This window comes from Numida meleagris, chromosome 5 (assembly GCF_002078875.1).
Source record: "Numida meleagris isolate 19003 breed g44 Domestic line chromosome 5, NumMel1.0, whole genome shotgun sequence".
In the NCBI taxonomy this organism is placed as follows: domain Eukaryota; kingdom Metazoa; phylum Chordata; class Aves; order Galliformes; family Numididae; genus Numida; species Numida meleagris.
In genome coordinates this window covers 49,303,256-49,330,598 of record NC_034413.1, presented here as the reverse complement: position 1 = coordinate 49,330,598, position 27,343 = coordinate 49,303,256, and the positions used below count along the sequence as shown (strand labels likewise).

The 27,343-nt window shown below is 40.7% G+C and overlaps 1 protein-coding gene across 1 annotated transcript in view; it reads right to left on the bottom strand.

Moving 5' to 3' along the window:
• The window catches only part of LOC110400102 (titin-like), a 243,014-nt gene that overhangs the window by 28,115 nt on the left and 187,556 nt on the right, over positions 1–27,343 (bottom strand). The window contains exons 208-227 of the mRNA XM_021399719.1: positions 26,962–27,264; positions 26,432–26,731; positions 26,019–26,306; positions 25,630–25,926; positions 25,238–25,540; positions 24,839–25,144; positions 23,579–23,866; positions 23,196–23,486; positions 22,812–23,099; positions 21,839–22,429; positions 21,642–21,746; positions 20,974–21,171; positions 20,593–20,889; positions 19,856–20,443; positions 19,458–19,760; positions 2,226–19,331; positions 1,604–1,900; positions 913–1,500; positions 514–816; positions 53–349 (exon numbers count right to left, since the gene is read on the bottom strand). Of these exons, the coding sequence (XP_021255394.1) occupies positions 53–349; positions 514–816; positions 913–1,500; positions 1,604–1,900; positions 2,226–19,331; positions 19,458–19,760; positions 19,856–20,443; positions 20,593–20,889; positions 20,974–21,171; positions 21,642–21,746; positions 21,839–22,429; positions 22,812–23,099; positions 23,196–23,486; positions 23,579–23,866; positions 24,839–25,144; positions 25,238–25,540; positions 25,630–25,926; positions 26,019–26,306; positions 26,432–26,731; positions 26,962–27,264 (23,337 nt within the window). The remainder of the gene's footprint in view (positions 1–52; positions 350–513; positions 817–912; positions 1,501–1,603; positions 1,901–2,225; positions 19,332–19,457; positions 19,761–19,855; positions 20,444–20,592; positions 20,890–20,973; positions 21,172–21,641; positions 21,747–21,838; positions 22,430–22,811; positions 23,100–23,195; positions 23,487–23,578; positions 23,867–24,838; positions 25,145–25,237; positions 25,541–25,629; positions 25,927–26,018; positions 26,307–26,431; positions 26,732–26,961; positions 27,265–27,343) is intronic.

Sequence of the window (27,343 nt, the reverse complement as noted above, 5' to 3'; positions counted from 1 at the left end):
AAGCTTTCTAGCGTCATAAAATGGTACTGTTATATCATTGCAAAACACTTACCATATGTATCAACACAGGTAATAGGACCCACAACATCTGATGGATTACTAATGGAACCGATGGCATTCTTAGCAAAGACTCGGAATTCATACCGGGAATTCTGTGTCAGACCAGACACTGTGAACTGAGTCTCAATAACATTGGTGAAACTAGCTTTTGACCATCTGCCATCTGGTAAATCACGTTTTTCTACAATGTATCCAGTGATCTTGCTACCACCATCAAATGCTGGCTTCTGCCATGACAAAGTAATAGCAGTCTTGGAAATGTCTGAGACACGAACATTTCTTGGTGGTTCTGTGGTAGAAAACATGAAAGTATTGCAACTGAATAACAATGTTTAAAATAATATTAATGAATGTTTTGAGTATTAGCTTACTCCACAAGACAGAATATCACCGGGGAAAAGAAAAAGCACCACTTCAATGGTTGGGCTTTTTGATTTTCTAGAGAATACATACCACAAGCATCAATTGCGAGGACTGGATCGGAAGGATGACTTGCTTTTCCAATGCCAGCTGCATTTTCAGCATAAACTCTGAATTCATAGATAAGGCCAGCACTGATGGTTGTGACTTTAAAGTGAGTTGTGCGAATGAGGGTCTTGTTAGCCTTCTGCCATAATATACTATTCCTGTCCTTCATTTCCAAGTGGTATCCAATGACAGCGCTGCCACCATTAGTGACTGGTTCATGCCATCCGACTGTAATACTCTCTCGGGTGACACTAGTGACCCACGGTGTGGAAGGAGGACCAGGGGTAGCTGATGATATTAAAAGAAGTGATTGTTAACGAATCGAGCCTTTCAACATCTGAATATTAAAATTTGGATCTGCAGTGTGAGAAGAGTATTACTTACTGTAAGGAAGTTTGACAACTACACATTGTGAGTCAACATGATCGCTGATGCCAAAGCGGTTCTCAGCTTTGATGCGGAATTGGTATTCTTCTCCTGTTGTGAGCTTCATGACTTTAATAACAGTTCTAGCAACGGTTGCAGACACCTCAGACCAGGCAGCAGTACTTGTTTCTCTTTTCAGTACAATATAGTTGGTAACTTGACTTCCACCATCATAAGCTGGTGGCTGCCATCTGAGTGTTACACTCTCTTCAGTGATATCACTAAGGACAACAGGACCAACAGGAGGACCTGGTCTATCCAGCACAACAATATTAATGAATGACTTTGTGGTGCCACTCGAATTGGCAGCAGTAATATCATATCTGCCAGCATCAGCAGCCACACTTTCTTTAAGGTTAACAATGAGACTTTCTGCTGTCGTTTCTGTGTGAAATCTCATGGTGGGTTTGATTGGAACACCATCTCTAGACAATGTCACCTTTGGCAGTGGTTTTCCCGAAACTGGTATTTCAACTTTCAGGTTTGAACCTGCTCGAATATACACAGTATTATGAGGGAAGCCCTTCATGTCAATCTCAGGAGATTCTGAAAATGAAAACATTTTCAAATAATTAAAAAATGTTATCTCTTCTAAAATATGAATTCAATTTAATGCATATTAACTTTCATCTCATGACAGGAAGCTTACCTAATTGTTCTTTAACTGTAACAGGGAGCAGCAGTTCCTTAGGATCACTTAGACCTGCTTGGTTTTCTGCAGACACTCTGAAGAAATAGTCAACATTCTCCTTAAGACCATGGACAACATGATGAGTTGTCTTTACAACTGCACACTTAATCCATTTTTGCTGTCCTTTCTCAAGAGCTTCAATGAGGTAGCTCACAATTCTGCTTCCACCATCATGTTCCGGTTTTAGCCATGAAAGAGAAACACTGTCCTTTGTGACATTTGTCACTCCAAGTTTTTCTGGCGGGCTGGGTTTTTCTGAGAAAAATGTTCAACAGGTTAAGCAACATAGCAAGTTTTTCCTTTTTATGTTAGTGATTACATTGGATTGCATTGTTTTTTTTGTTGTTGTTGTTGTTTTTGAAGGAATTTGTACATTAGGACATTTTAAGTAAAATGTAATTAAAATTTAAAATTCATGCTGCTGCACAGCATTTTCTTTTGTAAAACCACAAACATATCTAACACATATTTAATTTTCTTATTATAAACAGATTAAATATGTTTTATATTATTTTGAAGTAAACATTTCAGAACATGCATTGTTATATGTTACTGAATCATTTTTTTTAGTGAAATGTACCTGTTATTTTAGTTCCCTCCTTGGTCTCAGAAGGCACTCCAACACCATACTCATTTTCTCCAGAAACTCGGAAGTAGTAAATGGCACCTTCTTGTAAACCAGTTACTTTATATGACAGGCGATGACAATTATTTGTCACAGTGACCCATGCTTTCTTGCTAGCTTCTCGTTTTTCAATAACATAGTTCTTCACAGGTGCTCCACCATCATTTTCAGGAACATCCCAAGATAATACAGCAGATTCTTTAGTTACATCTTTTGTTGTAATATGAGAAGGGGGGCCAGGAGTGTCAAGAACTTTGACAACTAAAGTCAAGGTAGCAGTGTTCAGGATGTTTTGTAATGTTAATGTGTATTTTCCAGAATCATTTCTTGTTGCTTTTTCAATAGTAAGAGATGTGCGATTATCTGAAACGTCGATGCTTGCTCGTGTACGGAGATCAGTATCTGGCTTGTTCCATGTTACATTTGGGACTGGTTTGCCTCTGAAAGGAACTGTCATTGTAAATGATTCACCAGCCTTTACAATTAATGTCTTTCGCATTTCACTGTCAATATCGAAAGTAGGTTCTTCCTCTCTTTCTTTTGCCAAGTGAGGTTCTGAGATGTCACTTGGTTCACTGGCACCCATTTTGTTGATGGATTTCACTCTAAAGACGTATTCAGAGCCAGATACTAACCCACTTATGGTGTATTCTGTACCTCTTAAGTTCTGAATAGCAGTTGTCCAGTCAGTTTCATCAGTTTTCTTGTATTCAACTGTGTATGCAGTTACTGGAGCACCTCCATCAAATAGTGGCTTTGTCCACCCAATTGTGATATTTGACCTTGTAGAATCCATAATCTTTGGTTTAGATGGGGGAGATGGCAAGAAGATTGGGTCTTCTGCCCTAATCAGTGGTGTGCTTTGGCTTGGAAGACTGAGCCCAGCAGCATTTTCTGCATAAACTCGGAATTCATATTCACATCCTTCACGGAGACCAGATGATTTCACTCTTAAATCATATACTGGCTTTTTGTTAACACGGATCCATCTTAGGCTAGTTTTCTCACGTCTTTCAATTACATAGCCAGAGATCTCACTGCCTCCATCAGACTCAGGTCTTGCCCAGCACAAAGTTATTGAATCTTTGCTTACGCTGGTGATCTCTAAAGAAGTAGGTGGGCTTGGAACTGTAAATGGGTCTAGGGCTTTAACAGCAACACTTTCTAGAGGTTCGCCAACACCATATTTGTTAACTCCCATCACTCTAAAAACATACTCATTACCCTTCAGCAGTTTTGTCACTTTACAGGACGTTGTTTTAAGCTCTCCTTCACAAACTGTCCATGCAATTCTGCTTGTCTCACGTTTTTCTACAATATAATAATCAATATCTGCACCTCCGTTTTCTTGAGGAGGTCCCCATGATAAATGACACTTTTCAGCAGTAAGGCCAGTTATTTCTAATGGGCCTGCAGGTGGGCCAGGTCTGTCAAGTACTTTGCAATTAACTGCCAAAGATCTTGTTCCTGCAACATTTTGTAATGTTAGTACATACTGTCCTGAATCACCTCGGATACAGTCCTTAACTGTTATTGCAGTAGCATGGTCTGTTGAGGCTATTTCAACTCTAGCTTTTCCCTCAAGTTCTTTGCCATCTTTTGTCCATGAAATCACTGGTATTGGCCGTCCTGCAATATCAGCATTGACTTTAAACACTTCTCCAGCTTTCACAACTACAACATCTCTGAATTTGACATCCATCATAATTCTTGGAGCCTCTACATCATCTTTTACAGTCACAGGTCCAGTTGATTCAGATGGCTGACTGAACAGTCCAGCAGCATTCTTTGCAATCACACGGAATTCATACCGCTGGTCTTCTGTAAGTCCACCTACATCGAAGTATGTTTCTTGCACATTTGTGAAATTACACTTGAGCCAGCGACCATCTGGTATTTCTCTGCGCTCAATAATATATCCTGTTACTTTAGCTCCACCATCGTATTCTGGTTTAGTCCATTTCAGTGAGACACATGTCCTTGTAATATTAGTAACTTCTGGTTGACCAGGAGGATCACATGGATCTCTTGCAGCAACTGGTTCACACGATTTACTGCATTTGCCTATGCCTGCAATGTTTTCAGCATACACACGATATTCATACATCAGTCCTTCATCAAGACCTGTAACTTTCATTTGTGTATCAGGTATAAGACTTTTGTTGACTTTTGCCCAAAGAATACTGCTTCTTTCTTTACGCTCCAAGTGATATCCTAGTACTCTGCTGCCTCCATCATTAACTGGTACCTGCCAAGTTACAATCATGAAAGCTTTAGTTGCATGTGCCACATGAGGAGTTCCAGGTGGTCCTGGGGGCTTAAATGGATACTCTGCCACAACAGATGGAGAATTGATGTGTGTGCTTTTCCCATAACGATTTTCTGCACAAATACGGAACTGATATTCAGAACCAGTAGTAAGTCGAGATACTTTAATTGATGTTCTTGCAACTGCTGCAGATACTACATCCCAGGTTGTTGTGGTAGTGTCTCGTTTCTCCACAATGTAGTTGCTAATATGGCACCCACCATCATATTCTGGAGGTTTCCAAGACAAAGTTACACTATCAGCACTAACTTCATCAATATGAATATCAGTTGGTGGTCCTGGTCTGTCAAGGACAACTACAGTTAAAGAAGCTGTAGTTGATCCAGCAGTATTTGAAAGATGTAACTCATAATGTCCCAAATCTTCATGTGAAGCTTCCTTGATGGATAGTGAAGTTGAAGTTTTTGATGTCTGAACATTCACCCTGGTTGTCTCTTTTAAGGGATTCCCGTCCTTCTTCCAGCTAATGGATGGAAGAGGTCGCCCTCTGAACGGCACATCAATCTTAAGATCATCTCCAGCTTTCACAGTGAATGTGTTGAAAAGGAGCTCAGCAGATGGCGGGATTTCAATATCTTTTGCAATGACTGGGACACCAAGTTCTCTTGGATCACTTTTCCCTTTTTCATTAGTAGCAATCACTCTGAAACTGTACTCCTCTCCCATACTTAAACCTGTTATTGTTGCTTCTAATGTTTTTACTTGGGTACATGCACTCCATTTTACGCTTCCTTTAGTTTGCATTTCTACAATATAACCGGTAATTTTACTGCCACCATCACTCTCTGGCTTTTCCCATTTAATTGAAGCGGAGTTGCGAGTTACATCAACAAGAATGACCTTTGCAGGTGGAGAAGGTGGTTCTGAAACCTTAATTGGCTCAGGTGTTTCTGCTGGTAAGCCAGCCCCATATTCATTTACAGCTAGAACACGGAAAAAATAGCTACATCCTTCTTGTAGCTGAGTAATTTTGAAGGAGTTCTTAGTGCAGTTATTTGTAATTGTGGCATATGCTTTTCTTGTAGATTCTCGCTTTTCAACTACATAGTTGGTAATTTTAGCTCCACCATCAATAAGTGGTGGTTCCCATGCTAGCGTTACAAAATCTTTTTTCACTTCCCTGACTGTCAGGTTCACTGGTGCACTAGGTGTATCAAGCACTCTGACATTAACAAAAGCTGATTTTTTGCCACTATTGTTCTCTAAAGTTAGATTGTATCTACCACTATCAAATCGATTCACATTGTCAATTACCAGCATTGTATAGGAACTGGTGACTTCAATCTGAGCTCGATCACTAATTGTTCCTTCTGCTTTCTCCCATTTAACTTCAGGTTCTGGTCTTCCTTTGATAGTGACAAACAGACGTAGGGTACCACTGGCACGTACAATGACTACTTTTCTGAGATCTGCATCAAGTTCAATTTCAGGAGGTTCAATCTTGTCCGCTGCTACAACTGTGCCAGGTATAGTAGCAGGTTCTCCTACTCCTTCTGAGTTGATGGCACAGATGCGGAAGTTATACTCTTGGTTCTCCTTAAGTTTTGTTACAGTGAATTGTTTTGCTTGTAACCCTGTTGGTGGGGTGCAAGTTGTCCATTCATCAGCAGCTGCTTCTTTTACTTCTACTACATATCCCTTAACTGGAGCACCACCATCATAAATGGGCTTACCCCAGGCAAGAGAAACTGATGATCTGGAAGTGTCTGTAACCTTTGGATTGCTTGGTGGACCTGGTGGATATAATACATCACAAGCACGATAGAAAATGGACGGCTCACTGGGTTCCCCTACACCTGCAGCATTTTCAGCAGAAACTCTAAATTCATAGAAATGCCCATCAGTAAGACCAGTTACTCGGAATCTCAAGTCTGTCAGCCGTTTCTTATTGCATTTGGTCCACCGGACACCATCTTTGTCTCGTTTTTCAAGTACATATCCTTCAATTTCAGCTCCCCCATTGTCTTCTGGACGACCCCATGTAACAACCATAGAGTCTTTTGTGATTGCTGAAACTTCAGGTGTTGAAGGTGGACCGGGGGGTTTGTATGGATTACGAGCCACAACTGGCTCAGATTCCAAGGGTTCTCCCGTTCCATATTTGTTCACTGCCATTACACGGAAAATGTACTCATTGCCAGCAAGGAGTCTAGTTACTTTGTGGTTAAGGGCCTGCACATCTGTAGCTACTTGTGTCCATGAAAGCCTGCTTGTCTCTCTCTTCTCAATGATATAATGTGAGATACTAGAACCGCCATCATGTAAAGGTGGAGCCCATGCCAAGTAGCATTTTTCTGCTGTTACACCTGTAACCTTCAAAGGTCCTTCTGGAGGTCCTGGCCTGTCGAGTACTTTCACAGTGATAGGTATAGATTTTGTGCCACCAACGTTTCTGAGGTTAAGAGTATAGTGACCTCCATCTACTCTTACACAGTCTTTGACAGTGAGAGTTGTTTTCTGAATAGTAGATTTAATTTCCATTCTTGCAGTTGTTTCTTCAAGGTCTTTACCATCTTTTGACCACGTAATATCAGGAATAGGTTTGCCATGGATGTCAGCTTCAAGAACAAACGTTTCTCCAGCATGAACAACAATGACATCTTTGTATTTAGGATCCAGTGAAGCTCCCGGTGCTTCAATTTCATCTCTGGCGGTAATGGGCCCTGTACTTTCAGATGGTTCACTCAGGCAACCAGCTGCATTTCTTGCAATGACTCTAAATTCATATCGTTGGTCTTCAACAAGACCACTTACTGTAAACTCTGTTTCTAAAACATTTGTAAAGCTGGCTTTCATCCACCGACCATCAGGTAGTTCTTTCTTTTCTACAATATATCCAGTTATTTTGCTTCCACCATCATATTCTGGTTTCTTCCATTTCAGCGTAATGTTATTTCTTGTAACAACAATGGCCTCTGGGCGGCCAGGTGGGTCACATGGATCTCGGGCAATGTATAACTCTGATACTTTGCTGACTTTGCCAATGCCAACAATGTTTTCAGCAGAAACTCTGAACTCATATTCAAGACCTTCTTCAAGGCCATCTGTTTTATACGTGGTGTCTGCAATGAGTGACTTGTTCTGTTTTATCCAAAGAATACTGTTCTTATCTTTACGTTCAAGATGGTAACCAAGAACTTTGCTTCCCCCGTCATTAACTGGTTCATTCCATTGTACAATCATATGGTCCTTGGAAGCTGCTGTTACAAATGGGGTTCCAGGTGGCCCAGGCACCTTGTAGGGGTATTGCACAACAACTGGCTTAGAGTCCAAAGGAGAGCTCTTTCCATATCTATTTTCAGCAGAAATCCTGAACTGGTATTCAGAACCTGTCTTAAGCTTTGTTGCTTTGATAGTTGTTCTTGCAACAGTTGCTGACACAATATGCCACGTGGTAGTGCTTGTGTCACGCTTTTCTACTATATAGTTGCTTATCTGACAGCCACCAGTATAATCAGGTGGATCCCAAGATAAAACAACGAAATCTGCGCTAACTTCATCAAAGCGGACAGGCCCTCGTGGTGGGCCAGGCTTTTCCAGTACAATTATACTCAGTTGCTCAGTTGCTGTGCCTGCTGTGTTTGATGCTGTTACTGTATATTTACCAAAGTCCTCTTTGTTGCTTTCTTTAATATGCAGGATAGTTGATGTTGATGTATCCTCAATATTTAATCTGGTTGTTTGTTTCAGTGGCTGTTCGTCTTTTGTCCAAGTAATAGTAGGTTTTGGTCTACCTATAAATGGTACTTCTACCTTCAAATCTTCTCCAGCCTGTACACTGTATGTATTAAACATCAACTTAAAACTTGGCTCAATTGTCAAGTCTTTAGCTATCACAGGTACTCCCAGTGCTCTGGGATCACTTTTGCCTTTTTCATTGTAGGCAATCACATGGAATTGATATTCTTGTCCCAGACTCAACCCAGACACAACTGCATTGCATGTTTTGGTCTCACTAACAACACTCCATTTTTCTGTTCCTTTAGGCAGCATTTCAACAATGTATCCCAAAATTCTGCTACCTCCATCATGTTCAGGTTTTTCCCATGTAAGTGATGCACTTCTCTGAGTAACATCAGTGAGTGTTACTTTCCCAGGAGGCAGAGGTGGCTCTGAGGCTTTCACAGCATCTACTGTTTCAGCTGGAACACCAATTCCAAATTCATTCTCAGCCATGACTCTGAAGTAATAGATTGCTCCTTCTGTAAGATTTTCAACTTTAAAGCTTGTCTTGCCACACTTTGCACTTACATTTGCAAATGCCTTCCTGGTTGACTCACGCTTGTCTATTACATAGTTCTTTACCTTTGCACCACCATCAATAATTGGTGGTTCCCAAGATAGTACAGCAGAATCCTTCTTTATATCCTTTACTACTAAGTTTTGTGGTGGTCCTGGGGTATCTAAGACTTTTACTGTAACAAATGCAGATTTAGAACCACTGCTGTTCTCCAACTTAAGAATATACTTTCCAGCATCATTTCTATCACAGTTGTCAATTGAGAGTTGTGTGTAGTTTATGCCTTTATCAATTTGAACTTTCTCTGTGAATTCACCTTCTTCTCGAGACCACATGATATCAGGTATTGGTCGTCCCCTGAATGGTATGTGGATCCTAGCAGACCCACCAGCTCTAACCACTATCCCTTTCCTTAGCTCTGAATCAATATCAAGTTCTGGAGCTTCAAGTTTGTCTTCTGGTTTAACAGTACCAGGAACTGATGCAGCCTCTCCTACACCAACCTTGTTGAGAGCACACACTCGTAGTTTGTATTCCTGATGCTCAGTAAGCTTTTTGATTTCAAATCGAGTGGCACGTATACCTGTCTGTGGAGTAACAAGTGACCATTCATCTTCATCTGCTTTGCAGATTTCTACAAGGTATCCCTGGATTTCACAGCCACCATCATAAATAGGTTTACTCCAGCCAAGTGTAACTGAGCTTCTAGTGGTATCCACAACATGGGCATTTGTAGGTGGGCCAGGCTTGAATATGGGGTCACAAGCTTTAAAGTAAGGGGAAACTTGGCTTGGCTCACCCAATCCAGCAGCATTTTCAGCAGAAACTCTGAATTCATACTCATGATCCTCGGTTAATCCTGTAACTCTTAGTCGCAAATCTGTAATTCGTCGTTTATTGCATTTTATCCATCTGATGCCTGCTCGATCTCTCTTTTCTACAATGTAACCAATGATTTCACTACCACCATCACTATCTGGTCGGCTCCAGCAGACAGTCATAGAATCCCTTGTGATGTTGGTGATTTCCAAGGCCTTTGGTGGACTAGGAACCACAAATGGATTTTTCATCATTACTGGCACAGATTCCAGTGGTTCACCAACTCCATATTTGTTAACTGCCATAATACGGAAAATATATTCATTTCCTTCCAAGAGTTTTGTTACTTTCAGCATTGTAGGTAGAACCTCTGAAGCAACAACAGTCCATGCTAGGCGACTAGTTTCTCTCTTCTCTACAATATAATGAGAAATATCACTGCCGCCATCATGAAGAGGAGGACACCATGCCAGTGAACATTTTTCAGCTGTAACTCCTGACACTTGGACAGGGCCCTCAGGAGGGCCTGGCCTGTCCAGGACTTTTACGTTTACTGGTACTGTCTTTGTCCCTGCAACATTAGAGGCTTCTAAAATATACTGTCCACCATCAACTCTAATAGCATCTTTTACAATTATTAATGCACTGAAATCTGTGTTCTTTATCTCATATCTAGCAGTTTCCTCAAGCTCTTTATCTCCTTTGTACCACTTAATGGTTGGTAGTGGCTTTCCATGAACATCAGCCTCAAGTCTGAATGTATCACCAGCATTTACAACAATTGTGTCTTTGTACTTTGGATCCATTGAGATTCGCGGAAGTTCAACTTCATCCCTTGCAGTTATTGGTCCTGTACTGTCAGAAGGTTTACTTACTGCACCTGCAGCATTCTTTGCAATGACTCTAAATTCGTATCTTTGGTCTTCGGTAAGCCCTGTTACAGTGAACTGAGTTTCAATGATATTTGTGAAACTAGCTTTCATCCAGCGACCATCTGGTAAATCACGTTTCTCTACAATATACCCAGTAATCTTACTTCCACCATCATATTCTGGTTTGGTCCACTGCAGAGTAATAGAGCTTCTTTTTATTATTATAGCTTCTGGGCAACCTGGAGGATCACATGGATCGCGAGCTACGTAGCACTCAGAAACTTTACTTGTTTTACCTATACCAACAATATTTTCTGCAGAAACTCTAAATTCATATTCAATTCCTTCTTCAAGGTTAGTTGTCTTAAAACTCGTGTCCTGAATAATAGTCTTATTCACTTTAGTCCATAAAATGCTGTTTTTCTCCTTTCTCTCAAGATGGTAGCCCAATACCTTACTGCCACCATCATTTATTGGTTCATGCCATTGTACGACCATGGAGTCTTTTGTAACTATTGTCACAAATGGTGTGCCAGGAGGTCCTGGTTCTTTGTACGGGTACTGTGCTACAATTGGTGCAGATTCCAATGCAAAGCTCTGCCCATACCTGTTCTCAGCAAATATTCTGAACTGATATTCCGAACCAGTTTTCAGTTTAGTCACCTTCAGTACAGTTCTTGCAACAGTAGCTGAAACTGTTTCCCATACAGTGGTTGTTGTATCTCTCTTGTGAACAACATAGTTGGTGATTTGACAGCCGCCTGTGTACGCTGGAGGATTCCATGACAAGGTAACACTTTCTGCACTTACTTCATCAAACTTCACAGGTCCTACTGGAGGGTCAGGTTTGTCTAAAGTTATAATTTCAAGAGAGGCAGACTTTTGCCCAACAACATTAGCCACGGTGATTTCATAAGTACCACTGTCCTCTTTGCTAGTTTCTTTAATATTCAGTATAGTGAGATCAGTTAAATCACTAACATTGACTCTTGTTGTCTGCCTTAGCGTCTGACCATCTTTTATCCAGGTAACAGTTGGTTTAGGTCGACCTGAAATTGGTACTTCTACTTTCAGATCTTGTCCCACTTGGATACTGTAACTGTGAAAAGCAGGTCTTACATCAGGTTCTATCACCAGGTCTTTGGCAACTACTGGAACTGCAAGTGCTCTAGGATCACTCTTACCCTTTTCATTTACAGCCATTACTCTAAAAAGATACTCTTCCCCTTGAGTTAAGTTAGTAATAACTGCTTCAAGTGTTTTTACACGAGCACACTCTGACCACTTCTCACTACCCTTTGCTTGCATTTCAACAATATACTGTATGATTTTGCTGCCACCATCATGTTCAGGTTTAGCCCAGCTTAGTGAAACACTGTTTCTTGTGACATCATCCACTGTTATTTTCCCAGGAGGCTGAGGAACTTCAGCAACTTTAATTGGGTCACTAGTTTCCGCAGGGAGGCCAATTCCGTATTCATTCTCAGCAGAGATTCTAAAGAAATAATAGCAGCCCTCCTGAAGTTGATCTACTTTCCATGAAGTCTTGTGGCAGTTTGTTACAACAGCTGCATATGCCTTCCTTGTTGCTTCACGCTTCTCAATAATGTAATTCTTTATTTTTGCTCCACCATCCAAGAGAGGAGGCTCCCATGAAAGTGAAACAGAGTCTTTAGTGATCTCTCTGATTTTTAAATTAATGGGTGCACTTGGGGTATCCAGTACTCTTACACTGACAAAGGCAGATTTTGTTCCACTGCTGTTTTCTAAAGTCAGAGTATACTTTCCAGTGTCAAATCTGTTGACACTGTCTAGAACAAGGGAAGTAAAGCTGCTAGTGGTGTCAATAATGGCTGCCTCTCTGATCTCACCATCCACTTTACCCCATTTTACTTCAGGTGTTGGACGACCTCTGATGGGAACAAACAGTCTTAAGGAACCTCCTGCCCGCACATTTACAATCTTCCTTAACTCCATGTCGAGGTCAAGGTCTGGTGCCTCCATCTTTTCTTCCACAATAACAGAACCAGGAACATCTGCATGATCTCCAACTCCTGCTTTATTAACTGCACAGATGCGGAATTTATATTCATGTTTTTCCACCAGTTTTTCTACTTCCATATGGGTGTTCTTAATTCCAGTTGGAGGGGTACAAATTGCCCATTCACCATCACTTACATCACATTTTTCTACAATGTATCCCTGAATTTCAGAGCCACCATCATAGATAGGTTTGCTCCATGAAAGGAAAACTGATGATCTTGTAACATCCACAACCTTTGGATTATTGGGTGGTCCTGGCTTATAAATAGGATCACATGCCTTATAGTAAGTAGAAGGTAGGCTCGGTTCACTAAGACCAGCAGCATTTTCAGCTGAAACTCTGTACTCATAATTATGATTTTCTATTAGCCCAGTCACTCTGTATCGCAGTTCACTTATCAGGCGTTTGTTACATCTTGTCCAGCGAATACCCTCCTTATCCCGTTTTTCAAGGACGTAGCCTAGGATTTCACTACCTCCATCTGAGGCTGGCCTTTCCCAAACAACTATCATAGAATCCTTGGTAATGGCTGTGACTTCTGGTGCCTTTGGTGGAAGTGGCACTACAAATGGATTCTTTGCAAGTACTGGTTCAGACTCAAGAGGTTCACCAATCCCATACTTATTTACTGCCATGATGCGGAAAATATATTCGTTTCCTTCTAAAAGTTTAGTAACTTTGCAATTGAGTGTTTGCACATTTGAATCAATGACAGTCCAAACCAGGCGACTGGTTTCCCTTTTTTCCACCACATAATGTGAAATATCACTACCACCATCTTGTAGTGGAGGTTTCCATGATAACATGCATTTTTCAGCAGTGACACCCGTAATCTCAACAGGTCCTTCTGGCGGTCCAGGTCTGTCGAGAACTTTGACATGAACGGGAACTTTCTTTTCACCTGCAACATTCTTTGCCAATAGCACATACTGACCACTGTCAACTCTAATAGCTTCCTTCACGCTAAGACTTGTTGCAAAATCAGTACTTTTAATTTCCATACGAGCAGTGTTTGTCAGCTCATGATCACCTTTTAGCCACTGAATGGAAGGTATTGGTTTGCCATGAACATCAGCTTCCAACTTGAATGATTCACCAGCGTGTACTACAACTGTGTCTTTGTATTTTGGATCCATACTTATGTGAGGTGGTTCTACTTCATCTCTTGCTGTAATGGCACCCGAGCTCTCAGATGGTTCACTGAAAGCACCTGCAGCATTTCGTGCTATAACACGGAACTCATATCTCTGGTTTTCAACCAGACCAGTTACTTCAAATTGGGTATCAATTACATTTGTAAAACTTGCTTTCATCCAGCGACCATCAGGTAGCTCCTTCTTTTCAACAACATAACCTGTAATCTTACTTCCACCATCATATATAGGTTTCTTCCACTGAAGTGTTACTGAACTTCTTGTGACAATTAAAGGTTCTGGACGACCGGGAGGGTCACATGGGTCACGTGCAGCATAGCATTCAGATGCCCTACTTGCTTTTCCAATGCCTACTATGTTTTCTGCATAAACTCTGAACTCGTATTCAAGACCCTCCTCAAGGCCAGTTGTCTTAAATTTGGTATCTGGAATAGGTGTTTTATTCAGCTTAGCCCACAGAATGCTATTTCTTTCTTTGCGCTCCAAGTGATACCCAATGATCTTGCTACCACCATCACTGACTGGTTCATTCCATTGTACCACCATGCTGTCTTTCGATGCGTTTGTTACAAAAGGTGTTCCAGGTGGCCCAGGAAGTTTAAATGGGTACTGGGCTACAACTGGCTCTGAAGTGAGATAGGTGCTCTTCCCGTATCTGTTTTCAGCTGTGATTCTGAACTGATATTCACAGCCAGTCTTTAATCGACACGCTTTTATCGTTGTTCTTGCAACAGTAGCTGACACAATCTGCCAAGTAGTGGTGGAAGTGTCTCTTTTTTCTACAATATAATTATTAATAGAACTACCACCATCATACTTAGGTGGCTCCCAGGAAATGGTAATACTATCTGCTGTTACTTCATCTACTTTGACTGGTCCAGTTGGGGGTCCTGGTTTATCAAGGACAACAATATTTAGGGTCTCAGTTGCTTCACCTGCAGAATTTGTAAGTTTAACTAAATATGCCCCCACATCATCTCTGCATGCTTCTTTTATCGTTAACACTGTGTTATTTTCTGAACTTTCTGCATTGACTCTGGTAGTTTGCTTCAATGCCACATTGTCTTTATGCCAAAACACTGCTGGTTTGGGTCGACCAACAAAAGGAACATCAACCTTTAGGTCCTCTCCTGCTAGAACACTGAAAGTAGTAAACAGTAGTTTGAAAGCTGGTGGAATCACAAGGTCTTTTGCAACAACTGGTATACCCAGTTGGCGAGGATCACTGACACCTTTTTCATTCTGAGCTGAAACACGGAAAGTATATTCTTCACCTTGGATCAATCCTGTGATAGTAGCTTCAGTAACTTTTACTGTAGCACAAGTTGACCACTTTTCACTGCCTTTGCTTTGCATTTCTACAATGTAGCCCAGAATTCTGCTACCACCATCATGTTCAGGTTTTTCCCAAGATAAGGATACACTATTTCTTGTCACATCCAACAAAGTTATCTTTCCTGGTGGAAGTGGTCTTTCTGATACTTTCACTGATTCTGAAGTTTCAACTGGAAGGCCTATTCCATACTCATTTTCAGCTAGAACTCTGAAGTAGTAGTTGCAGCCTTCTTGCAGTGAATCAACTTTCCAGCTGGTCTTGTGGCAATTGGCATTGACAGTTGAATAAGCTTTCCTTGTTGATTCACGCTTTTCAACGATGTAATTTTTTATTTTAGAGCCACCGTCTATGAGAGGAGGCTCCCATGTGAGTGTAACTGATGACTTTGTAACTTCTTTTATTTTCAAATCTTGAGGCGCCCCTGGAGTATCAAGTACTCTGACATTCACAAATGCTGACTTACTACCTGAGCTGTTTTCAATTGTCAACATGTATTTGCCACTATCAAATCTATTTACATTTTCAACAATAAGTAGAGTATACGAACTTGTTGATTCAATGGTTGCTCTATCCAAAGATTCCCCATGTTCTCTTGTCCATTTTACCTCAGGTGCTGGTCTTCCTTTAATTGGAACAAAGAGTCTAAGAGTACAGCAGGCTCTGATAGTTACAACTTTACGAAGTTCTGCATCAAGTTCAATCTCTGGGGGTAGCAGTCTTTCTTCAGCTTTAGGAGTCCCAGGAACAAGAGCAGGTTCCCCAAGACCTTCAGAATTCATAGCATATATCCGGATTTTATACTCTTGGTTTTCTTTTAGGTTAGTGATAGTAAAAGAAGTAGCCTTTAGACCTACTGGTGGAGTTACAATCTTCCACTCATCTTCCTCAGGTAGTGCAATCTCAACCATGTAACCTGTGATCTCTGAACCACCATCATATATTGGTTTGTTCCATGCTATTGTAATAGAGGACTTGCTGCTGTCCAAAACACGAGGATTACCTGGGGGACCAGGCTTAAATACAGTATCACAAGCTTTATAGAACGGACTAGTTGGGCTTGGCTCACTGACTCCAGCAGCATTTTCAGCCATGACTCTATATTCATATTCATGACCTTCAGTCAGTCCAGATACTTTATAACGTAAGTCAGTAACAGCTCGTTTGTTACACTTTACCCACCGAAGACCAGCTCTGTCACGACGTTCCACAATGTAGTTGGTTATTGGGCTCCCACCATCAGAATCAGGATGGCCCCAGCAGACAACCATAGAATCTTTTGTAATTGCTGTAACTTCAGGTGTTTTAGGTGGATCAGGTGGCACATATGGATTTACTGCAAGAACAGGCTCTGATTCAAGAGGCTCACCAACTCCATATTTGTTAACAGCCATAACACGAAACACATACTCATTGCCTTTCAACAGCTTAGTAACCTTCAGTTTAGTCAGTGGAACTTCTGTGGCTACAGCTGTCCATGCCAATCTACTGGTTTCACGTTTTTCAACCACATAATGGTCAATCTTTGCTCCTCCATCATCCAGAGGAGGTAACCATGACAGCACGCATTTTTCGGCAGTGACTTCGGACACAGCCAATGGCCCTTCTGGAGGACCAGGCCTATCGAGAACCTTAACATTGAAGATATGCTTGGCAAAGCCACCAGGATTTGTTGCAGTAAGTGTATAGGCACCACCATCTCTTCTTGAAGAATCTTTATTGATAAGAACAGTAGAAAAGTCTGCTGTCTTTATTTCTAGTTTTGCTGTGTCTTCAAGTTCTTTTTCTCCTTTTGTCCATGCCATAGTTGGTGGAGGGCGACCTGACACATCAGCCTCAAGTCTGAAAACTTCACCTGCTTTCAGCACTAAGGTATCTTTGTATTTAGCATCCACGCTTATCCTTGGTGCTTCAATGTCATCTCTACAAGTTATCGCATCTGATGGCTCAGAGGGCTGACTAACAGCCCCACCAGCATTCCTAGCAATCACACGGAATTCATAGGCAGCATCTTCTGTCAAACCACTGACAGTGAATTCAGTCTCTAATATATTGCTGAAATTAGCCTTCAGCCAACGGCCATTAGGAAGATCTCTTTTTTCAACAGTGTAGCCAGTTATCTTAAAACCTCCGTTATACTCTGGTTTAGTCCACTTCAGTGTCACTGCATGTCTTGTAATGTTCAGAGGTACTGGCTTACCAGGGGGATCTATCGGGTCTAAAGCAAATACAGGCTCAGATGGCTTGCTTGGCCTACTCTTGCCAGCCAGATTTTCTGCTATAACACGGAATTCATATGCAATGCCATCACTAAGTCCAGTTGATTTAAAGATATTGCCTGATACCAGCGTTTTACTTACAGTCTGCCAAAGAATGCTATTTCGTTCTTTTCTTTCAATGTGATAACCCAGAATTGGGCTTCCACCATCAGTAACTGGCTCATTCCAGCTAATGGTCATGGTTTCTTTGGTGACTGCAATCACCTGAGGAGTACCAGGAGGCCCAGGTACCTTAAATGGATAGTTGGCAACTACAGATTCTGAAGTAATGGCTGGACCAGTTCCATATCTGTTTTGAGCTTTGACTCGGAACTGATACTCAACTCCAGTATTAAGACGAGTGGCTTTAAATGTAGTACGTATCACCGTGGTTGCCAGTTCAGTCCATGTGGTACTGTCAGTCTGACGCATCTCTACAACGTAATTACTTATTGGTACACCGCCATCATTCAAAGGAGGCTGCCATGAAAATGTTACAAAGTCAGAAGAAATTTCATCAAATTTGATTGGTCCAGTAGGAGGTCCGGGTATATCATGAACCTGAATTGTAATAACTTCACTAACTTCTCCCACAATATTTTTAGCTGACAGTGGATACTGACCACTATCACTTCGTTTACATTCATTGATGGTCAGTATGGTTGCTGTTGCAGTATTTTCATAATTTACCCTTTGTGTTTGCTTAAGTACCTGGTCTTCTTTCTTCCAAGTCACAGTTGGCCTTGGACGGCCAAGCACAGGGATTTCAATCTTGATATTGTCACCAGCTTTGGCAATGACTGTTTTCTGGTAGATACTACGAAGGTCAAACTCTGGAAGCATCGTTTGTTCCTTGATAATAACTGGTCTGCTTTCTCTTGGGGCACTTCTTCCAGCACTGTTAACTGCCATAACCTGGAAAGTATACTCTTCATTTTCAGTTAGATTCTTTACCACACAATCCAGTGTTTTTACAGTTGTAATGTGTGCCCATTGGTTGGTCCCTTTTCTTTGTGCTTCAATTACATATCCAGTGATCTTGCTGCCACCATCATGTTCTGGTTTTGGCCAAGCCAGGCTAACTGAGTTTCGTGTTACATCCATAATATTAAGGCTGTCAGGTGGGGATGGTGCCTCAGAAGCCCTTACTGGTTCTGCAGTTTCAGCTGGTTCACCAATACCAAACTCATTTTCAGCCAGCACTCTGAAATAGTATTCACACCCCTCAGACAAATTAGGAATCCTGAAAGAACACTTCTGGCAGTTGGTTGTGACCGTTGAATATGCTTTACGAGTTGATTCACGTTTCTCAACAATATAGTTTGTTATACGTGAACCACCATCTATCAAAGGCATATCCCATTGGAGGGTGATGCTGTCTTTGGTTATTTCTCTAGGTTTAAGGTTTATTGGTGGACCTGGTGTATCCAAGACTTTTACATTTACAAAACCAGTCTTCTTACCAGCAGCATTTTCAAGCGTCATTACATATTTTCCTGCGTCATATCTGGTGCACTCTGTGACAATCAAGAGTGTAAAAGAGTCTGTATTTTCAATACTAGCACGTCCTTTGAGTGAAACATCATCTTTTGTCCATGTAACTTCTGGAGTTGGACGTCCTTTAATTGGCACAAAAATCCGAATAGTTAACCCAGCTCTAACAACAAGTGTCCTTCTTAGCTCCGCGTCTAATTCAAAGTCAGGAATTTCTTCCCGCTCTTTGATTTCCACACTTGGAATTACTGCTGGTTCACCAGTACCTACAGCATTCATGGCAGAGATTCTGAAATTGTATTTGGCTCCTGACTGCAGATGAGCAACAACAAACTGAGTGATTCTTAAAGCAGTCCCTGTTGTGTCTTTTATCCATTCTTCTTCTCCCTCCTTTTGATGCTCCACTATGTAGCCAATGATGTCAAGACCACCATCATAGTGAGGCTTGCCCCAGGCTAAAGATGCACTTGTCTTTGTAGTATCAGTCACTCTTGGATTTGCAGGTGGACCTGGTGGGTCTGAAAAGTGAGGAAAAGATACAATATCACATTATGTTACATCACTATATTACAGAGGAAATCACTCTTATACTGTCTACACTTATCCCCAGCCACCACTTGAAAAAGAAAAGGCATGATACTAACATGCAACATCCTTGCACATGACCGAGTTTGAAGCATCACTTGGTGGTCCAACTCCTGCTCTGTTTTCTGCACTGACACGGAATTCATATTCACTTCCTTCCAGGAGACCAGTTACTTTGCATCTAAGATCTGAAATTGGTTTCTTTGTTGCTCTGACCCATCTTAAACCTTTCTTTTCTCTCCTCTCCACATAGTAACCTGTGATTTCACTTCCGCCATCATCTACTGGCCTTTTCCAAGTAACTGTCACAGTATTTTTAGTCACGTTTGTTACCTCTGGTTTTCCAGGAGGACCAGGGGGACCTGATAGAGAAGAAAAAAGTACAAAGTTCAAACAAAAATCAAGTCCTCAGAGATTATTAAAAGCATACTTGAACCTCTTAGCCTGTTCAACTTACCAAATCTGTCCACCATTTTAACTGGTTCTGACAGAACTGGTTCACCCTTGCCGTATTGATTTACAGCTGAGACACGGAAAACATACTCATTTCCTTGAATGAGTTTGCTAACAACATGCCTACAACTCTCGATATTTTCAGCAACTAATGTCCAGAGCAGTCGGCTAGTTTCTCTCTTTTCAAGAATATATGATTTGATTGGTGATCCACCATCTTCTGCAGGGGGTGACCATGTAAGAGTGGCTTTTTCTGCTGAAACATTGCTGATCTCAATAGGCCCTGGAGGTCCTGGAACATCTAAAACTTTCACATGTACACTTTCTTGCTTAGTGCCAAAAGGATTGGTTGCAGTGATTGTGTATTCTCCAGAATCCTTTCTGGCTGCATATTTGATGGTTAGGGTAGAAGAAGTGGGTGTAGTTTCAATGTGCACAAGCTCTGATGGTCTAAAATCTTTTCCAGCTTTTGACCATGCTGAAGTTGGAGGTGGTTTGCCACGGATACTAATAGCAGATACCGTAATTGTATCTCCTGCTTTCACTGTTAAACCTTCCTTCAACGTAGGTTCAATAACAATTGTTGGCGCCTCTGTAAAAACAAAACAAAACAAAACAAAACAAACCCAATTCTTATACAAAGAAGATAGTAAAAAACAAACAAACCAACAACTACAACAAAAAGGATTTGGCATTGTATTAATTATTCAGATAGAATTCATTTTGATGCCATCTACATACCATACTCATCCTTGCAAATTATGGTTCCTGTGGATTCAGATGGAGGACTGATAGCCCCAGCAGTGTTCTTGGCTCTAATTCTGAACTCGTATTTGGAACCTTCAGTAAGGTCAGTTACAGTGAATGCACAGTCTGGAACATTCACATGATTAGCTTTAGTCCAAGTCTTTGAGGGCAAATCACGTTTTTCAACAATATAGCCAGTTAGCTTATGTCCACCATCATATTTTGGTTCTGTCCAAATGAGTGTTACTGAGTTCCTCGTTATATTGATAACTTCAGGTTTCCCAGGAGGATCTTAAAGAAAAAACGGTAAACCATGGTCAAACAACAGTGATTTCAGCTTTCAGAATTTTCATTTTGTTCTCCTCATAAACTTACCAATAGGGTCAAGTGCCACAACAGGTTCAGATGGTGGACTTGGTTTACCTACTCCAGCTAAATTGATTGCCATTACTCGGAATTCGTACTCTAGTCCTTCAGTTAATCCCGTCACTCTGAAATCTTTCATTCTTATTGGAGTTGTATTGGCTCTCTTCCACAAAAGACTATTTCTTTCTTTGAATTCAATATGATAACCTAGAAGATAAATGGTGAGATGAAAACGAGAGGTTTTCTATAAATCTTCATTTATCACAGGTTTGCAAAATATCATACTATTTGTATAGCATGTCATGTAGGAATTGCACAAGATAACAGTGAAAACCAGATTAAGAAATGGATGTGGACATACATTACAGATGTATCTAACTGAAACAATGAGATGCTTGTAAATGCAAATTGTACAACCCCAAATGATGTAACATGTAGTTGAGATAGTTACTTGTTCTTTGGCTGTTTTGGCACTCTGCAATAAAACTCTCTTGGTTAGTCTCTTCCTGACTTCCTTCTTTTAAAATTAAGCCTTTAAAAGATTCATCATACAGAAAGAGTAGAAAGTAAAACAGTGAAATTAATCAATCATTCCCTCAATTTGAATCGTAAACACCTTCAACAAGTAGAAAGAAGCATTAAGAACTGGAATAGTAAGGAGGCTTTTGGGAATATACCTGTGATTGGTGAACCTCCAGTTCTTCTGGGATCAGTCCAAGTTAAAGATACAGAATCATGTCGAACATCAACGATGTTGGGGGGTGGAGGAGCATCAGGCACATCTAATCAATATGAAAAGATGCAGCATCATTGACAATACGTATCACCTCTAAAACCTTTTTTAAACATTTTGAATATTATAATGATTACTTACCAAATGGATGTTTTGCAATGACAGGGTCAGATTTAAGACCTTCGCCTACTCCATATTTATTTTCAGCCCTGATCCTGAACGTATATTCATTTCCTTCATGAAGCCGTGTAACTCTAAATGTAGTTTTCTGGACTGCAGAGGCACAAGTGACCCACTTGTTGCTTACATTATCTCTTTTCTCTAGAACATAGTTAGTGATTTCTGAACCACCATCATCTTTTGGAGGACCCCATTTTAAGGTCATGGCATCAGCCGTGACTTCTTCAAATTTCACTGGACCTGTTGGTATGCCAGGTTTGCCAACAACTTTCACAGAAATGGTGCCTTCCTTGCTGCCAACAACATTCTTCAGAGTGATTGTGTATTTTCCAGCATCAGCTTTCTGGCAGTCACGTACTACAAGTGTTGTGTTTACTGCTGTAGATTCAAAAGCAACTCTTCCACTCTCCGTAAGTACCTTGTCTTCATCTTTCTTCCAAGTAACAGTTGGGAAAGGCTTGCCTTTAATAGGTATTTTAAGATGGAAATTGCTACCCTCTTTAGCTACATAGCACAGATCAGGTAGATCTCTTAAATCAAGATCAGGTGCCACTGTAAAAAAAATATGAACAGATCAATTATTAAACGAAGTGTAAACTCTGAGATAGAATTCAGATGCACTTTTCATAGAATCATAGAAAGGTGTGTGCTGGAAAGGACCTCAAAGATCATCTAATTCCAATCCCCCTCTCAGGGCACGGACATCTCCCACTATATCAGGCTCCTTGAAGCCCCATCCAACCTGGCCTTGAACATCTCCAGGGATGGAGTGTGCACAGCTTCCATGGGCAACCTGTTCCAGAGCCTCACCACCCTCACAGCGAAGACTTTCTTCCTTTTAGAGGCATCTGATTTGTATGTATACATAGCAATGATGCTAAGCGTGAAATAAATGAGGTTCGGTAAGTGAATTATCTTTTAAGTTGCTTCATACCAACATCATCTCTTGCCACAATTGTGAGCTCCCTTGGAGTTCCATATCCAGCATCATTTTGGGCTCTCACTCTGAAAGTGTATTCTTGTCCTTCCTTTAGGTCTCTCATTGAAAAATGAAGGTTCTTTGATCGCATCACTTCTTGCCATTTATCTTCACCACTGAGAACCTCCACAACATATGCAAAAATACGGCTTCCACCATCACTGATAGGCTTTTTCCATACTAAATTGCATGATGATTTTGTTACAGCTGAAGCTTTTAGATCCACAACTGGCCCAGGTGTTTCTAGAATAGGAAGAAAAGCATAGCAAGTGTCCTTTCAAGCTAAAAATAAAAATGAATTGAATGCCAAAATAGGAGAAATGGATTGATTTTTCTTACCAGAAGCCTTAATAGCATCACGAGTTTCACAAGGGTCACCAATACCATATTCATTTTCAGCAAAAACCCTGAAGAAGTAGGATTTGCCTTCTTCTAAGTTAGTAATCCTGCAGCTTGTCTTTGGACATTCTGCTGTTACTGTGGACCATGACTTTCTTTCTGCATCACGTTTTTCAACGACGTAATTTGTGATTGGACTGCCACCATCAATTAGTGGAGGTTCCCATGTTATATAGGCAGAATCCTTAGATGCTTCCTTTACAACAAGGTTAACAGGAGGGCCTGGAGTGTCTAGATAAACACAAATCCCCCAGATTTGATTTAGTAAATGGAATGCAAAAAATTATCAAATATATTATACTGGGGAAAACTCTGGCACTTACCAAGTACTTTTACAACAATGGTATATGCCTTTTTACCACAACTGTTCTCTAGACTGAGGACGTATTTTCCAGCATCATATTTGTTTACATTTTCACAGCGCAGGAAGGTATCAAAATCAGTTGACTTGATGTCTAATCCTTGTCTGTCTCTTAGGTTGGCACCCACTTTAGACCATGTAATCTTGGGAGGTGGTCGTCCTCTTACTGGCACATAAAGTCTCATTGTGACTCCAGCACGTAGTACAAGGACTTTCCTTAGTTCTGCATCAAGTTCTCCTTCAGGAGGAACTGTTAGACAAAAATGAGGTGATTAAAACATTACCTTTAAGACTATCACAAAAGTTTATCTGAGAAGAAGTACCACTTCACAGGCATTCCACTAGAGTAACCAATTTATTCTTTTGTCCATAATAATATCAGCGAGTTTGTGTCCTGATTCTCATTTCAAGATCATTCATAAACTTTGCTTTTTCTCCTCCAACAATTTCGCTTGCTTTTCTTCTGCTTTTTCCATCATATACATATATCATATAAAAAGGACTCTCATTTCCTCTATAATTCAAAGGAGTTTCAAAGTCTGTACTACTTTTCTTGAACCAAGGCAGTTTTGTGAAGCAATGCTTTTCTACCTATGGCAAAATGCATACAGAAGCCAGCACGGCTCTTAAGGAATAAGTGTCACAGAGTCACAGAATCATAGGAGTCGGAAGGGATCTCTGGAGATCATCGAGTTCAATCCCCCTGCTACAGCAGTTTCCCTGTAGTAGGTTACACAGGAAAGAGTCCAGTCAGGTTTTGAATATCTCCAGAGAAGGAGATCCACAGCCTCTCTGTGTAGTCCGCCCCAGTGCTCTGTCACCCTCTAAGTAAAAGTTTTTCTGCGTGTTCAGATGGAATTTCCTGTGTTCCAGCTTACAAAGTGTCACACACAGATCTTTAGGATAATAATTTTGGCTTCAAATTATTTAGAAGACAGGAAGACTACCTGAAAAGTCTGATTGACGATTAGACAGATTAAAAATAGGAGGTGGAAGAGTATCTGACATACAGATGAAAAATGCAGACGGCAGTAAGATTCTTCTCAGTTCCTAACTGCCCCATTTTTTTTTTAATTAGCCACTTCTAAACTACATTTCTTTGACAAATGCCACATTCCAAATTAATCCTTTTTTAAATGATCTGTGACAAACCCTTCATTTAGAAGCCATCCCATGAATTAAAACAAAAGTGAATGTGGTAATATATTTTCAATGAACATACTTAAAATATCCTTGGCAGCGTGTTTATCAGGAACATCACTTGGATCACTGTATCCAATCTTATTGACAGCATATATGCGGAACTGGTACTCTGTATCTTCTATCAGCCCTGTTACCACAAAATGCGTAGCTTGTAAGTTCTTGGGAAGATTGCATCTGACCCAGTTGTCTGTGTCAGCTCTTTTTGATTCTACTAGATAACCAATAATAGGGCTTCCACCATCATATGCTGGTTTGCTCCATGACAGGCTTATTGAATTACGAGTAGTGTCAACCACCTTTGGGAAAGCAGGTGGGCCAGGAGGATCTGAGAATTAAAATAGCAGAAAGTTAATCATACCAAATGCTGTACAGAAGAATTTGGAAATACCACAGAAAATATCTGAGACTTTCAGCTTACATTGAGGATCACGAGCATACACTGCTTTGGATGGTGCACTAGGCTTGCCAGGTCCAGCCTTATTCAATGCTATCACCCGGAACTCATATTCTGTTCCTTCTTGGAGTCCTGAAGCCTTAACAGTTCTTTCGATGACAGGCTTCCTGTTTACCTTTGTCCAGTTAAGAGCTTTAGTTTCACGCTTCTCAAGTATGTAACCAGTTATTGGGGACCCACCATCATTAGCTGGTGGCTTCCAGCTAACAGTCATGAAGTCTTTTGTTACATTACTGATTATCGGTGGATCACAAGGTCCAGGTACATCTGTGAAGATTTATTTGAAAGTTATGTTGATATCCATATGTGTATACAAAAAAACAGTGACTCGTGAAGATAGCCTGCTAAACACTTACCATATGGATTCTTAGCAACTGCTGGTTCAGTCAAAATAGGGTCTCCAACACCGTATTTGTTTTCAGCACATATACGGAACTGGTACTCATGCCCTTCTATTAGTTTCTCCACTGTGCAGCTTGTAATGGGTACGTTGGCGCTGATCTGGGCCCAGTTTGGTCTGCTTGTTTCTCGTTTGTCAACAATGTAATTAGTAATTTCTGAACCTCCGTCTTCTAGAGGAGGCTCCCAAGAAAGCATTGCATGATCTGCATACATATGCTTGATTTTTACGGAGGCTGGAGGACCAGGCTTATCTAGAAGAATCAACAACACTTTGTTATAGCTCTAGCTCTTGCTATATCATTTAACCATAAATGCATTTACTAACAGACAGTGTTTAGCTTACCAAGTACTTTAAGCCTAATGGTTGCCGACTTCGATCCACTTGCATTTTCAGCAGTAATAGTATAGTCTCCTGTTTGCTTCCTGTTAACACTGAACAGTTCAACAGTAGCAAGATTTCTCTTAGTGGTGATCTTAACACCTTCTGATGGCTTTAAAAGCTCTCCTTCTTTCTTCCAAGTGATGGTTGGCATTGGCTTTCCGTACACATTTGCCTCCAGACGTACATTAGTTCCAGCTTTTACTGTTAGCTGTGATTGCATAGATAGATCCAACTCTATTCTGGGAGGAACTGAAGGGAAAGAGCACAAGATTTAATCAGTCTAGTCAGAGGTAAGCATCCCATTCTTCTCAGGAGTATTAGTTCAATATGGATAGACTCTTATCAGAGTTCTCAAACGCTTTTGCATTTCTCACCATTTTCTGGGTGAATGGTCACTGGATCAGAAGGTTCTGAAGGTGGGCTAATATTAACTGCTGTCTTAGCAATTGCTCTAAATTGATATTGAGCATTTTCTTCCAGATCAGTAGCAGTGTACTCTTCCAGAGGTATTTGATGTGGAGTTGTATTGCACCGGACCCACTTGTCACCAGGTAATTTGCAAGCTTCAACAAAGTAGCCAATAAGCTTGCTACCACCATCATGCTTTGGTCTTGTCCATATCAATGATGCAGTACTCTTAGTAACATCAATAACTTCAGGTTTTCCAGGAGGATCTAAAATGAGTAAGATCACGTTTTAGTCTTTTTTTTTTTTTAATAGCTACTATATTAATAAATGGCTTTAATAGATCTGGATCCAGTCTACAGTACAACTATACAATGCACTCACAGCAAACGGGAAAACTTAAGTGCAAACTGACTGAAGATTATAAAGAATTGCAGCTACATTGAAAATGACCATAAAAACAGTAGTCTGCTGCTACTCAGTGGTTTGTCTGGCTTACCGACTGGTGTCCTTGCTGTGACAATCTCAGTTGGTTTACTAGGTTTACTTGCTCCAGCTCTGTTCAGTGCATAAATTCTGAAAGCATACTCAAGACCTTCAATGAGCCCCACACAAGGGTACTCCGTGGAACGCACAGCTGTATCATTAGCTTTCACCCACAATAAACTGTTCCTTTCTTTGCGTTCAATCAGATAACCAGTGATTGGACTGCCTCCATCACTATCTGGTCTATCCCAGGCAACAAAAATGCAGTCCTTATTAACTTTGGTAATACGCGCATTCTTTGGTTCACTGGGTACATCTAGATACAGAAATACAAAGATGGGTATCAATCACATGCTTTTTTATCAGCAAGAAAAAAAAAAAAAGAAATGTTGCTG